Raw genomic sequence first — 14466 nt, forward strand, 5'->3', positions numbered from 1 at the left:
GAGGCACGGTGTTTTGCCCATATCTGAGAACCCACTGAGATAGCCTGCTTGAGATAAGCCAAGGAAACGGCCTCTGAAGGTGACCTGAGTGAGGGACAAACAGCTGAGTTTGCTGAAGAGCTCCTCAGCCTCGTGCCAGCACCGCCCCTATGTCCTTGCTGAAACACTGCAAAGGGAAGGTGAGAAAGACCCTCCGCCTGCTTGCCCTGTCCTCTCCAAGTACCTCCTGCTACATAAACACTTGCAGCTATTTATAGAGTATCAGTCACCACAGCATTTAAGTACCACTTTATGCATCCCTGAAACATTGATTAGGCTTTCAAGGCTCTGAGATGTCTTAAACTGACAGCTCTGGAGAAGAACGTTCTCTGTTTTTCCACAGTGCAGGGGAAGGAAACTTGGGCTCAGCCCCCACTGCTAACACAGCTTGCACCCACCTGGAAAGAAGGTGCAAGAGGGAAAAAAGTAATTCATGCTCATTTCAGCATCTTTGTAATGAAGGGATTTAAAATATGGGCACTACCAAACTCAGCCCAGGTTACTTACAGCGATCAGGCATCAGGTGGTGGAAAACTTTGCTCCTGCCTGCCAGGCCATGTTATTTTCAGACACCATGTGAGCTGTGACTCTGGAGCTGGTGACATTTTTAATCAGGGTCATCAGTACTGACAGTCCCAGTACTCCTGACAACTGGAGGAGTCTCCAGCAGACACAGTGGGTGGAACACGACATCAAGTCCCATGTTCAGGAACAAGCACAAACCCAGCCGTAGGCTTCAGTGTTGAAATCAGTCAGGACTGTGACAATCAATGGAGTCCAGTGGAGACAAAATTCAATTTCTGTGCACAGATAGATGGCAGATGGGTCACTGTGCATAGCCATCATTGCTTCTGCACAAACACTTCAGATCTGGGCCTCTTGTAGCCAAAACACACGCTTATCTTGTGTGCAATTTGTCCCTTTTCCCTGGTCATTCTCCGGACATGCTATTTCTAACCATCACTTTATGTCACCTCAGGGCTGGGTGCAGTTCACTAATACACACGAGAGTTTTATATGGGTACCTCCACAAACACAAGACGGGAGAGCCTGCTGCCCCAAAATGCCTGGGATCTAAACAGATGAGGCAGATGATGAGTGAGAAGGAAGGGAGGCACAGGAAAGGGAAGTGATTTGCCCAGGGCCACACCATGAGTAAATATCAGTCCTGTCTCTTCTGAGCCGTATTTGTGTGACCTATGCACTGCTTGAGTTTTCCTAACATACTGAACGAGCATACTGTGAATGCTACTGGAATTTCAGTATTGAATCATGGCAAATGGCAAAGCAGGAGGAGAACTGGGATGCTGAATTTACCAATGAGTTTACGTAGGATTCTACTGCTTCTTGGGAGAGCTCAGCATCTCTCCAGACCTGCCTTTATTCAGACGCAGCGATATTTTCCTATGCAAATACAGAATTTTTAGAGCTAGTTTAAGTAGTCACGGGAATTCTTGCACAATGAACTGAGTATTATTTTCACTAATGTGACAAAAAAAGACCATTAACATTCTTCTGTGGTCTGAACAACTGCTGGTTACTCTAACACCACTTCTTAAGTACATTTCAAAAAATGCAGCATTTAGGGAGTGAAAGATTTTAGGCTGAGAAGACAAATGGTGAGTGTCTTTGAAATTGAACTTGTACTGCTCTGATTTAATAAAAAAGATCCAATTAGACTCACTTGCTTAGCAGAACCTGTCTAGTGAGTAGAGATAGAAAATATTTGTTGTCAGTGAAAGAATGCTTACTATATTCTTTTTATACAGCAAATCCATTGCCTTCTAGGGAACAGGATATCTCCACTTTAAACATTATTCCTACGCACATATATACGTATTCCTGTCATGATTGGCTCCAATCTATTAGATACTGGGAAAATACAGAACAAACTCTAGAGAAAGAGAAGCGTTGTCAACTCTGGGAAGCTCTATGGCAGCGCAGTGCTGAAACAGAGGTCATAACACAAGGGACAAAACTGATGCTCACAAGGACTCTATGCCCTCCTTGCCCAAGCAGACTAAAGCTGAGTTTGAAGATGAAGCTCTGGTGCTCTTCCCAGGGAATGTCAGAGAAGGAAATGGAGCTATTCTCCTTGCAAAGGACCGAGTCTGTTATTGCTTGTTTCTACAACCCAGCTTTTCAAGGAACTGATTGTTCCTGTTCTAGCACAACAGGGGAAGCAAGAAGTGGTGAGTGGACATTATGAACTGGCCAATGCTTTGTTTGAAGGCAGCTACTACTGGCATAGTAGATTACAAAGACCAGTTTGCTCTGCAGTGCTCAGCATAGCCACGCAGCACATATGTACATCTATACTAACCAATGGCCATTGGACCCACTCAGTTACTCAGCACTAAAAATACCAGCATTTTATGATGTAGCTATGCAATGTTCAGGCCAAAATATAAAATAAAAATGAACTTAGGCAGGAGAGTAAGACTAAAACATAATATGTAACTGACACTCCTATTATTTTCTTGTTTAAGCTTTTTATCTCTGAGGCAACTTCATGAAATGAAGAAATAATGCAGTACAATAAAATGTGAGACCATTATCATATTCCAGTGGAACTATTATCACCTTTAAAGAAAATCAGTCATTGTAGGGTGGAAGAAAAAAATGGTTTCTAGCTTTGACACTGCAAGGATATGAATGTCAAGATCAGTACTGTAGAAAGCACAGCAAGAAAGCACTCAGCAACAACTTAATACAAGAGGGTTGTTCTGAACATTCAAATCCAGATCTATTTTCTCCTCCTACATGCTGTGGGGTTAGGATCAAGTTTACCAGTATATCAAAGCTGAAATGGTAAGTTAAGGAAGTTCAATAAAATCAAGATGCATCTCTAATGAGGACACTGAGCTTCCTTCATTTGTGACTGGGTAGTGAGTTTCCCGTGATATTAATACCAGAGTCAAATGCTCCTTAATTAATGACAAAAGAATTAAAAAAAATCTATTAATTTAGAGTTTCATTCAAAGCTTGTCAAAGCTGATTTGAAAAAATCCCCTTGACATCATTAACTACTGGAATGGTTTTACACAGACAGGAGTTTTAATCTGTATAATTCCACAGAAATACATATCTGGCACAGGGGAAGGTGATTCATAATTTTGGTGTCAGCATTTACTAGGTAGAACTAAACCTGTAGCAGGGTCTGTGTAAATCATCTGGAGAGCACTCAGAGCCAGGGTCACTGAGCTAGAAGAAAACCAGGAACATGTGATTCGAAGGGCAGTTACATGCAGATTCCTATCAGCTTAGATTCTGAGCCCCAGGGTGAATTAACAGGCTCTGAGAGGTAACATGGCTCCTTAATCAGGCACAGAGAGACATTACAGCATTAATGGGGTGACAGTGAACCTGGAGCAGGAGCTGAGGAAATCTTTACTACAGATGACTAAAAATGTTTCTTTGACCACATTTTTGTCGTTAGGGGGTTGACATTTCTCTTTAGTATCTCTGGGAACTGCTAGCTACATCAGTCTGTCCTGGTATATAATTATCTATATTATTTTTTTCAAAACAAACTCTAAAATCCATATCAATTAAAACAAAACTCTTCATTGAAGTGGAAGATTATGTATTCTTCACATAACAGAGTGTACGTGCTCTTTTCAGGCTACCTCTTGAAATGCAGAAGAAGGGATTTCTAGTGATTCCAGTTCTCTATCTGATACTTTACTCCTGTTTATCATTATGAGAATCATACTTCGGGCTTAGTCACTGCTACAGTAGCTGTTTTTCGTAATGGCTAAGGACAGGACGTGACACATTGCATTTCTGAAGGGACTAGTGGGCCCTGTGAGATGTCCTTCCAACTCCCTTCCTTGGGAAACTCAATCTCATAGCAGTAATAATAAGAAATGATACAGCAATGCATTTCTCCACAGTGCTGTCAAATCCCACTGAACATCTAGCAGATGAATTTAAAAGGCTTTGATTGAGACCCTAATATTTAAAAGTTTTATAAAGCTGTTACTGAAGACTGAGGATAACATATAATTATGACTGCAACAGGGATCCAAATTATGCCGTTACACTGGCTTCACTGAAGCAGACTACTGTAGGGTGATATCTAGGAGTTCAAGTAAGTTTTAAATTCATATATTCTGGCTTTCTGATCAGTACCTTAGATTGCAGTCCAGTGGAGAACCTGGGTATGTGCTTCACATAAAGCATGTTAAAGCTGAACTCAAACCGCCTTCTTGTTGGTTTACCTTGAGCCAAATAGTGTTACCAAAAATTTAAAGGTCATTGACTTTCATGAACTTTATGGGGTCTATATGGCACTATTTCTTCTAATGCAATTAATTTTTAGAAGTTGAAAGTGATGGCCTCCTGCTATGAAGGGGTCACCCTGTGTGCAAAGTTTGCCAGGTCTGCATGCCCCTTTGCTTTGCAGAAGATTTGGTAACACACATCAGTCTCCATGGAAATCACAGTCTGGGAGGACAGGCAGGCTGACTTACCCACTCCTAGAGTCAGGGCTGAGTACGTTCGAGGGCTGCGTGGGAAAGATTCTATGTTTTACCATCTGTGGTGTACCTGTTATATGGGTAAGCAGAGAAACTCCAAAGCTGTCAGCTTAATGGCTCAACAAAAGGAATTCACGCTGTGCCATTTACTTCTGAAGAACAAGGGTGCGAGATGTTTGCTGTACCGAGACAAAATCCAACAGTTCAAATTCTTCTCTCAAGTGCAACAGGGAGACAAAGAAAATCAAAACTAAACCTGAGAGAGAAGGCTTTTGAAAGCTGGCTTCAAGAGGCATGTACTCCGTGAACTCCGTAGGGCTCTGTCAAAGGTGTACTTTTCTTTTCTCTGGCCTGAACTACCTTTAAGCACCCTGTTTTTTGAGAATTCTTATTTTGCCATCAACTAAATGGAGGATTGCCTATGCAAGGATTGGAGGTCTTAAAAAATTCCTTCATTGCACAGAAGACAGAAATGCCCTAATTCTGGGGAAAGCATACTATAAGGACACCTTTTTGTAACACCACAGATCTTGCTACTTCTGCTCATTCATGGCTTACCACTTAGGATCCCACTGGTGTTGGGAAGCATTGTACACGAGTGGGAGCCTTTCTTGGGCACTCTGGACCAGAAAATTACAGCACCAGCACACAGCTCCTACCCCAGTGACAATGGCTCTGCCGGGAACTTGTTGCCAAGGTTTTATGATCAGTTGCTGTAAAACATGATACACGCTGATAACGGGCAAACACAGCTTTAGTCACCTCCTGCTACATGCTCCCTCAGCAACCAGTTCAAGTGCGTCTGCTGACATCTGCTCCCACTCAGGCTAAGGGGAGTTTCTGGGGCACTTACAGTGCAGGAAATGCCAATATTTTCTGTGTTTGGGAGGTCTTTCCTTTGGCAACAAGTACACCTGTGTGCCATCTTTTTTCCTCTATCTTCCCTTAAACAAAGAGGATTTGTGGCTTCTACAGATGCCTCAGTCTGCTTTCTGAGGGTCAGATACTGAGAGGGCTTTTGTCCTGCTCAGACATCTGGATGGCGAGCACATTTTCAAATACTTCTGTATCACAGACATGCTTGGTTCTGAGGTATTTAAAAGACAGATCACAAGTCTGGCTCTTTTTTAAATGCATGAATGCTATTTTATATACTTTTTTTAAACTGGCTGTACACAGTTAAATTTTTGTGAAAAAGCTGACAATTAATGCTTAACCAAAACTTGGAACAGGAGGAGATTGTCACTTGATGTCTGAATCACCTCTTATCTTTGTCAGTGAGCATCTTTTTATTAGCTTCAGTATGTTTTGGGTTAGAAGATGCAGATGGTTAGATGCAGAGAAGTATATTCAATGCACACCCTTAATATTTTCACATTAGTGCTGTGGCAGACTGAGCTACAGGGAAAGAGTATTCTTAAGGGAAAGAATATTGCCTAATAAAATTAAATGGCACTGATGGTCAGGTAAGTACAAGAAAACTGCACCTCCTTTGCTCTTTGTGAGTATTTAATTTGAAATACAAACTGTAGATTCTAATTGCTGTATTCCTCTTTCAGCAAAGGTCTTGTTCTGGTCACTGGACATCTTAACCACACAAAAGCAGTTTGCTTAGATCTCAAAATCTGAAGAAACAGAAGGTCAGAGTGTTAAGGAACATCAAACATTTCTCAGCCTGGTTATGTTTGACTCACTGAGGGCCAAGAACTATCACACTATCAGTTGCAGATTTTCTAAGTTTAAAATTTAGAAAAGCCCTACATCTGACTGCACTGTATTTACTCAAACCCAAGTCTAACTCAGGTCCTAAGCAGCCTCTTCATGTTCGCACAATGTATGTTTTGTTGAAATACATACAAATAATTCCAGGTAAGCCATCCTTGGGTACCAAGAGAGTAGAGAGAGCACAGTGCTTAGCAGATCTGACACTTGCTTGTCCCACAGAAAATTTAAGCTTATTAATGGCAGCTTCCTTCTTCTAAAAAGGCAAATCTAAGATGACCCTTGGATTCTAAGTTTCTAAAGGCTGGCACTCAAGCAAGGTGGTACAAGCAAGAAGGGAGAGAGAGCAGCAGCAGTAGCTGACAGGTTGCTGGCCCAAGGGCAAGTAGGCCCTGAAGACTGTTGGGCAAGCTACTTTTCTCCTCATAGCAATTTACACAGGGATTAAACAAGGGGAGGTGAATCAGGCTGTGCACATCTGATGTTTTCCCCAGTTTCTACAGTGACACAGACATTAAAATCAAGAAAGGCAGTGAGGAGGGAGGCAGATGAGAGTGCAAAAAGAGGCATCTTATCTCCCTCCTGAACCAAGCAGAGTCCCTCTTGAAGCCAAGCACAGAAGCACAGCTGCTGTACAATCCAGCCAGCCCGTATGCTTTAGGCGGGCTTGTAGCTGAGCCAAGGTACGCAGCGTGCTGCTGACACACTGGGAGCACCCTGCAAACATGCAGTGCAGAGCTGATGGCCGGAGAGACATCACTGCTCCTGGACAAAAAGACGAGTGATGACAGTCAGCAGGGGAGGGGGGAGGAAGGACAACATGAAACTCTTGATGTGCCTTGATGGGAGAGAGGACAGCCTAAAAAACCCCTAAAGAACAGTCAGGACAATCATGCTCAAGTAACTGCATCTCCTCTGGCTCCTACAAAATCAATGCTACCAGTTCTGTCTGCTTCCCAGGGGCATGGGGAGCTTTAATTTCAAGGAAGCAGTTAAATTACTGCTGCACATATTCAGGTAACTCCTCTGGCAAGCTGACAGGCCGCAGGGGACTTACTGCATCTGTTACTGAAACGCAACATTAGGATATTGTTCAGGCTATTAATTATTCACAGACATTATCACTGCTTTAAGCAGAATAGAGCTAGTTTCCCCATTATAATTAAAAAGGAACTAGTCTAATCTATGATATAGCTTTGTATCACAGCACCCAGAAACTTGAGACACTTGATCACAACACAGAGTGGTGATAATGCATGCAAAAACTGCATTGGTGAAAGGTGTTCTGCTGCTGGTTCAGGCAGGAAGGAGCTCTGATGTGCTCAGCTTTGCCCAAATCCCACTCACAGCAAAGGCAATCGAAAGACTCCCATTAACCCCTGCAGGATATAGGATCAGTGCTGATGCATTTTAAGAATCTTGCCTTCAAACTCAAAACAAAGTCCATTGATGGATACTAAAGGTGCGGGTTGGCTTATCTATTAGATCTTGGAGCCAAATTATATGAGTAAATCTCAATAAATGCTACCCTAACTTAAAATGCATTTCCTAATTAGGAAAGCTTTCTGACTTGTGTGTTGCAAGAGTGATATACAAATCACTGTGTCTTATTACCACATATGTTTGTGTGTCATCTATCTCTCCTGTGGGATGAAAAAACATCTGCAGTTTCAAAACCCCCTTCTTCCCTTCTCCCACTACAGTGAACTTCGAAACAAACACTCCTTTTAGAAATGACTCTTGAATAAAGTGATTTCTGTAATCTCAAGGTCTGGGACTTTGTGTTTCCTGCAGTAGTTCAGCACGCCAGGATATCCTAAAATGCTGGTGCCACAACTAAGAATGTATGGTTTCCTTTACAGTGCTCAGTCATGTAAGGGCTTTGGACAATGCTGCCAGGCCCTTATGACCTTGTCATTCTTTTCACTGTTTTCCTTTTGTCTTCCTATGTCCCGTACCTAGGACTGAGTGTTCCCTCACTGATCTCTCTTTCTCTCTCTCTCTTTCTTCTCTCCCTCCTCTCCTTACCTTGCTACCACTATTGGAATGTAGAGTAAAGATGCTGGTATCAGGACTTTGGTTATGTTGGATGAGCAAGGAGGTAAGTTCAGATTGCTTCAGTAAGGATGTAAACCATTCTCAAAGTACTGTACTAACTGTGTGCAATTCTGAAAACCAGGGCCATAAAACATCTGTGGTTATGCATGAGAATCAAAGGAACTTTTTGTCTTTAGCTTCACTGTCTGGTAAAGCAACGTACAATAACTGTGTGAGTCTGCATTTCTTTTGAACTGCTTCCCATTAATATCAAAGAGAGCTGCAGGTTGAACTCATCAAAATCTTCATTTCTTCAACAAGCATTGGGTCGAGATCCAGCTACATGACTTGCCTCCATAAATATAAAATCCAATATTATTCCATCAGGTGCTTTGTAATCTTCTCACTTGTTTAAATACAAGTGAGAGGCATGCAGTGTATGTATCCCAAGAGAAGCTAAAAGGTTTTAGCTTGTGCAAAATGCAGTTTCTTGTTGTATAGAAATGTCAGTGAGGATAACAGGAGCTTAACATTAAAATAGTACAATTGGTTTATTACAGGGACAGTATATGAGCCTTTAGGCTTAGACGTGTCCCTGCCTGTGGATGACTATGGCAAAGAAAGAGCTAGATGTATTCAATACACCCCAGGAAATTACAGTTATCCCAGGAAATTACAGTTGTGCCCTTTATAATATTACAAAGTAGGGGTAGCTCCTCCTGCCCCCCTCCCCCCCCTCCTAAATAAACCAGTATTTGCTGCAGACCCACAGGAGAAGCAATATGGTGTTTCCAAAGAGAAATTAATCACGAGAATGTGAATTTGTACTGTTCTGCATCAAAGCAGTTCCCCCCAGAACCCACAGAATTACTTGGCACGTACGTGATACAAAGCTGTCTTAGGAAATGCTTTCTACAGTGGTGATACCATATTGCTCATCAAGCCCAAACATAGGTTATAGGCAATAGTACAACATTATTGAGAAACAGACTGCACAACCTGACAAGTTCTTCTCATCTATTACATCTCTGCTTCCCTGGCACTAAAATGAATGAGAAATAATAAAAGGACCTAAATAGAAAGTAGTTTCTTCTGTTTGCCTTTATGTATGCATATTATTGCTTCTTGTATTATGTTTCCCTTTTAAGGAAAAGAATTGAAACTAACCAAATATTTTTCTCATCAGTTTGTCTTGACAAGAAAAATATTACAGAACATATTTTGTTATCTATGTATATTTTTTATTTCCTGAACAATGGCAGTAGAACTGTCACTGAACACGGAAGAAAAGATGTTATTTATATCGAAACAGACAGCACCCATATAGATAATGTGCTTTGTTCCAGAAATGACTTACACACTTGAAATACATCATAAATATTGTCAGAGAAATTCTGTAAATAGCCAGGTGTATCCAGCAGTTTAACTCAGAAGTAGATCAGCAGAAACTGTACCAGTACCTCTAACTACACACTACCTTTGCATTCTGCTTTGGAAAAGTATGTTCCTTTTCTCTAACTTGTTTTTCCACAGACTGTTAGGGCTATTTATTTTATTTTTAACTCTTAATTTTGTGGGGTTTTTTTGTTTTTGTTTTTTTGTTTTTTACTTTGGAGTGCTCTTGGAGTACTACTGACAAGCTCTGTGCACTTGAGTTATCTCACCTAGGCATGCTAGGAAGGATGTCAGTAGGAGCCAAGGCACTGAGATTGGTGCCACTGAGCTCCCGTGAGTCCAGGCACCTCAATGTTAAACTCCTACTGATGGTGGAAGTTGGAATGTGTATTGTATGGCCAGAGACACAATTAGTTGATACTTACAGGAAAGAATCAGACAACTTAAAAGCCTCCTTAAATTGGTTACAGTCATGCCTTAAGTGGTTCAGTAAATTAAGCTTGTGACTATACAGCATGGTATATGAAAACAGCTTAATGAAATGAAAACAGCTTAACAAGTGCTACAAATCCTGGGAATATTTTAATCACCACATTAAATGCTTAATTATGTTTTGTCCATTTTAGCCATATGTATCTGTGATAATGCCTGATTTATTTATTTATTTTATTCTGTTTTAGCAATAAAGGATGTCTACTATGGGGCAAAGTACACTAATGATTACTTTGAACCCTCTGTAATTAGTGCAATCTGTGCAACTCATGGATGTCTCAACAGATTATCAGATTAAGGAAATAATTTGCTAACACTGCCATGTGATCTCTTTTCAGCTGACTGTACAAGTCACTTTAGATTATTAGGTGTTAAACAGACAAAAACCATGACATTGATCTTTTCAGTGGGCGGCAAGAAGAATATCTAATTGTTGCAGAGCTCGAAGCTCTGTTTCTAGGTTTCTTTACAAAATAGTTTGCTTTGAAGTTAAACATACTTCACAAGAAAAACTTGTATTAACTCAATCTAAGTAGTACAAAGTAGAACTCATTTTCTGACACCATAAGCATAAGTCTTTGGGACTGCAGACTTTTATACTGCAAGGCACTTATGCAGTAAAGGCGCAGAAAAGAGCTAGTTTGGCTGGCTCCTGTTGCTGAACAGTTTGATGCAACAGATCACAGAATCTACTGTGACCCTCCAGAAAAGTGCAGCTTTCCAAGGGCTTTCATTACTTCTGTTTCACAGAGAGTGGGGCTGCCAAGAAAACTAGTGGCCTCTTCTGATGCCCTTCAAATGGAATCTGAGTGAGCTCTTGGCGTACAGAATCACTGAATGGCTTAGGTTGGAGGGGTCCATAAAGATCACACAGTTCCAATCCCCTGCCATGGACAGGGCTGCCCAGGTCCCATCCAACTGGCCTGGAGCACCTCCAAGGATGGGGCACTCACAGCTCTGGGCAGCAGTGCCAGGGCCTCACTGCCCTCTGAGTAAAGAATTTCCTTTTAACATCTAACCTAAATCTCTCCACTTTTAGTTTAAAGCCATGCTCGCCCTTGTCTTGTCACTAACAGACTGTGTAAAAGGTAGGTTCCTTTCCTGCTTTTAAGCTCCCTTCAAGTACTGGAAGGCCACAATGATGTCTCATTCCACATCCTTCTTTTGCTGGGGTCCCCAAGCTTGGACACCGTAATCCAGATGGGGTCTCACAAGGGCAGAGCAGAAAGAAAATCCCCTCCCTCTCCCTGCTGCCCACCCCTGTGTTGATGCAGCCCAGGATACTGCTGGTCTTCTGGGCTGACGAAGCACACTACTGGCTCAAATTCAGGTTTTCATCCATCAGGATCCCCGACTCCTCTTCTACAGAGCTGCTCTCAATGAATTCTTCTCCCAGTCTGCACTCATATCTGGGATTGTCTTGACCCAAGTGCAATACTTTGCACTTGGCCTTGTTGAACCCCATTAGATTCTCATGTGCCCACTTTTCGAGCCTGTCCAGGTCCCTCTGGATGCTGTCTCTTCCTTCTATTGTGTCAACTGCACCACTCAGGAAGCAGTCCCTCTGCAAAACAGAACTACCACTTTTTGGGTCAGGTATTCTCACTCATTTCACACTGTCTTTCCATTGGGGAGCCCACAGGAATGAGATGAGATTCTTCCTGAATGAGATTGTTCACAACAGTGAGGAAGCATTTTCCAGAGCCTTCCTGCATCCTTAATGCTCATGTGTTTTTTTTTTAAACCTGATATTGAGTCTCCCATATAATTAAATATACATATATATATATGTATTATATACATACAACTTTTTAAACTAAAACGTTGATATTCCATACTAAAAATATCACACAACAAAATATTATTGAGGAATGACAATTGGTGTCCTTTTCAAAAAATGTCTTTAAAACACTCTGGCTTGGAAAAAATGTTAACATTTGTATGCATGCTGCTTAAAAACAGACTGTAGAAATGAAATCGATAGTACAAAGCAGAAATACAAAGATAAACCTGGATTGCTGAACTGGTGCAGGCAGAATTTCCTTCTCAGAAACCCACCACACTGTGACATTCGGGAGGCAGAGCAGTCTGGACTATCATGGATGGGTGGATTTTTTTTGACATATGGTGATATGCTCATGGATGTTATTAATTCATTATTAAGAAATTTTGTTCTTGTATTCGAAATGAGGCAGGGGAAGAAAGTATGTCCAGTAACAGCAGTAGTCACTCAGCCCTTTTTCATCCATGCCAAGATTTGGAAAATCCACAACTTTGATAGCCGCCAAAAAAGTGTCAATGCAACCAAACATGCAAAGAAACTGCATGTGCACAAGCACAGTGCCCATGAACACAGAGTAACTTAGCTTACCCAATACCTCTATACGCCATATCAAGCTGAAGTATGGAGGTAAAACTTTGGAATAACCAGGAGATCCCCCATGTAAAAGGGCTGGGACCATTTAACAGTGCCCTTGCCAGCTGAGCTCTCTACAGTTCTTGCATTAATTTTGAATTTTAATGTTTTTCCATCAGTTATGGCTGACCTGTTTCTGCAGCTCTGGGGAAATAACTGCAGTGAATACAAACATAATTACAATTCCTTTCCTCTTGAGAGCTAAACTGCATGCAGGCCCCTTCTCCAGTTTATCTCCTATTTAACAGCTAGCACAAAAATTGATCACAGAATCACAAGGGTTGGAAGGGACCTCCAGGCATCAGCAAGTCCATTGCCCTTCTGTTAAGACAGGTTCCGTACAGTAGGTTACCCAGGAAAGCATTCAGGTGTATTTCCTGTATCTCCAGGGAAGGAGACACTATAACCTCTCTGGGCAGCCTATTCCAGTGTGCTGCCACCCTCAAAATAAAGCTTCTGCCATTTTGTATGGAACTTCCAGCTTGAGATAGGCAGTGAAATGTCAGAAGCAGAATTGCTTGAGACGCTCCAACACCTGTGAGCTGAGCTGATCACAGTCAGAAATTATTTGCTAATGAGTAAAAAATAATAAAAAATAAAATAAAATTAATCCAGATTCTACAGGGAAAATAGCATTAATTATGTTGCAAGTGTAGTGCAGAACAAAAGACAAACAGATCCCCCACAATTGCAGGTTGTGCCTTGTCTATTGTTACTTTTAGCACTTGACACGGGCTCACAGGCACTCCCCACCAGCCTTCTGCCATTCGTATGCATGCTTTGCAATGCCTTTCAGAGTGGAGCTAGGTCACAGCTCAGGATATCTAAAAAGGCTGTTCTAGAAATGTGCTTTGATCCAAAATGATTCTTTGTGGAAAACTGGATCACCAGCTATCACTGGAAATAGTTAATCTGCTGACTCTCTTTCAAACTCAACCCTGTGGTATGCAATTACGATTAAAATGTACTCTCAAATGTCCTTTTCTAAAAAAAAAAAAAAAATCAAAATTGTCCTTGGTGGAAATTGCTTCATTCCACATCTCTACATTGAAGGAGCAAGCTCCCTTCTTCAAAGGCATTTAACTGAAATTCAGAAAGCCCAGGCCCAAATATTGGTTGAAGAATATTTTTTATTAATTGCAGATGGGGATGCAAAGGTGGAGCACCACCACATTGTGCCTGTCCTGTTCTTACATCCAGCACTGTGCTAAAGATGCTTTTGCAGCTGTGTTTGCTCAAGAGGCCACAAGAGGAGCTCAGGGACCCCCTCACCACTATTGCCCCCTTCCAGCCACTTCCCCAGGGATCAGCCATAGAGAGGGGATTTGCCAAGCTGTTACAGAAGATCACTGGCAAATTATACCATAAAACTAGCTGAGCAACATTATAGTACCTCAGATGCTTGCAGTATTGATATAGAAGTAATTCACAAGTGTAATCATACAGGTTAAAAAAAATATCCTTGCATAAATTCTAAGGCCTGCCATCAGTTTGCTGTAAGCTTTGAAAGCAGAAATATGGCCACTATATTTTAAAGTGGCATTCTCAGACTAGGATAGTATCAATATGCAAAAGGGACTACTATTCAGTAGTTTCCTGGGGGAAGAAAAAAAAAAGAAAGAAAGAAGGAAATCAGAATGAACACACCTCTAATGTGTATTCTGCCACCAAACTGAGGCAGTGCCAGTTACCTTACATGCCATACATATGATATATATGTATATAAATGTACATGCAGACATAATATATTTAAAGAACACTGCAACAAACTATCAAAAAATGTTTAAGCTCCAACCTTGAAGTGCTTCTGTAAATTAGTGATAAAGAACATGATCATTGCTGGTGTGAGTTTGCATAGATTCAAGGCAGTATGTGCCAGCAGTC

The 14466-nt window shown here is 41.4% G+C and overlaps 1 protein-coding gene across 2 annotated transcripts in view; it reads left to right on the top strand.

Moving 5' to 3' along the window:
• SNAP25 (synaptosome associated protein 25) overlaps positions 1-14466 on the top strand; it is a 64951-nt gene that overhangs the window by 35180 nt on the left and 15305 nt on the right. For both annotated transcript variants that reach the window (XM_052684354.1, XM_052684352.1), the window contains exon 4: positions 8295-8343. In XM_052684354.1, the coding sequence (XP_052540314.1) occupies positions 8295-8343 (49 nt within the window). The remainder of the gene's footprint in view (positions 1-8294; positions 8344-14466) is intronic.

The sequence above is a fragment of the Tympanuchus pallidicinctus genome, unplaced genomic scaffold (assembly GCF_026119805.1).
Source record: "Tympanuchus pallidicinctus isolate F22 unplaced genomic scaffold, pur_lepc_1.0 scaffold1, whole genome shotgun sequence".
In the NCBI taxonomy this organism is placed as follows: domain Eukaryota; kingdom Metazoa; phylum Chordata; class Aves; order Galliformes; family Phasianidae; genus Tympanuchus; species Tympanuchus pallidicinctus.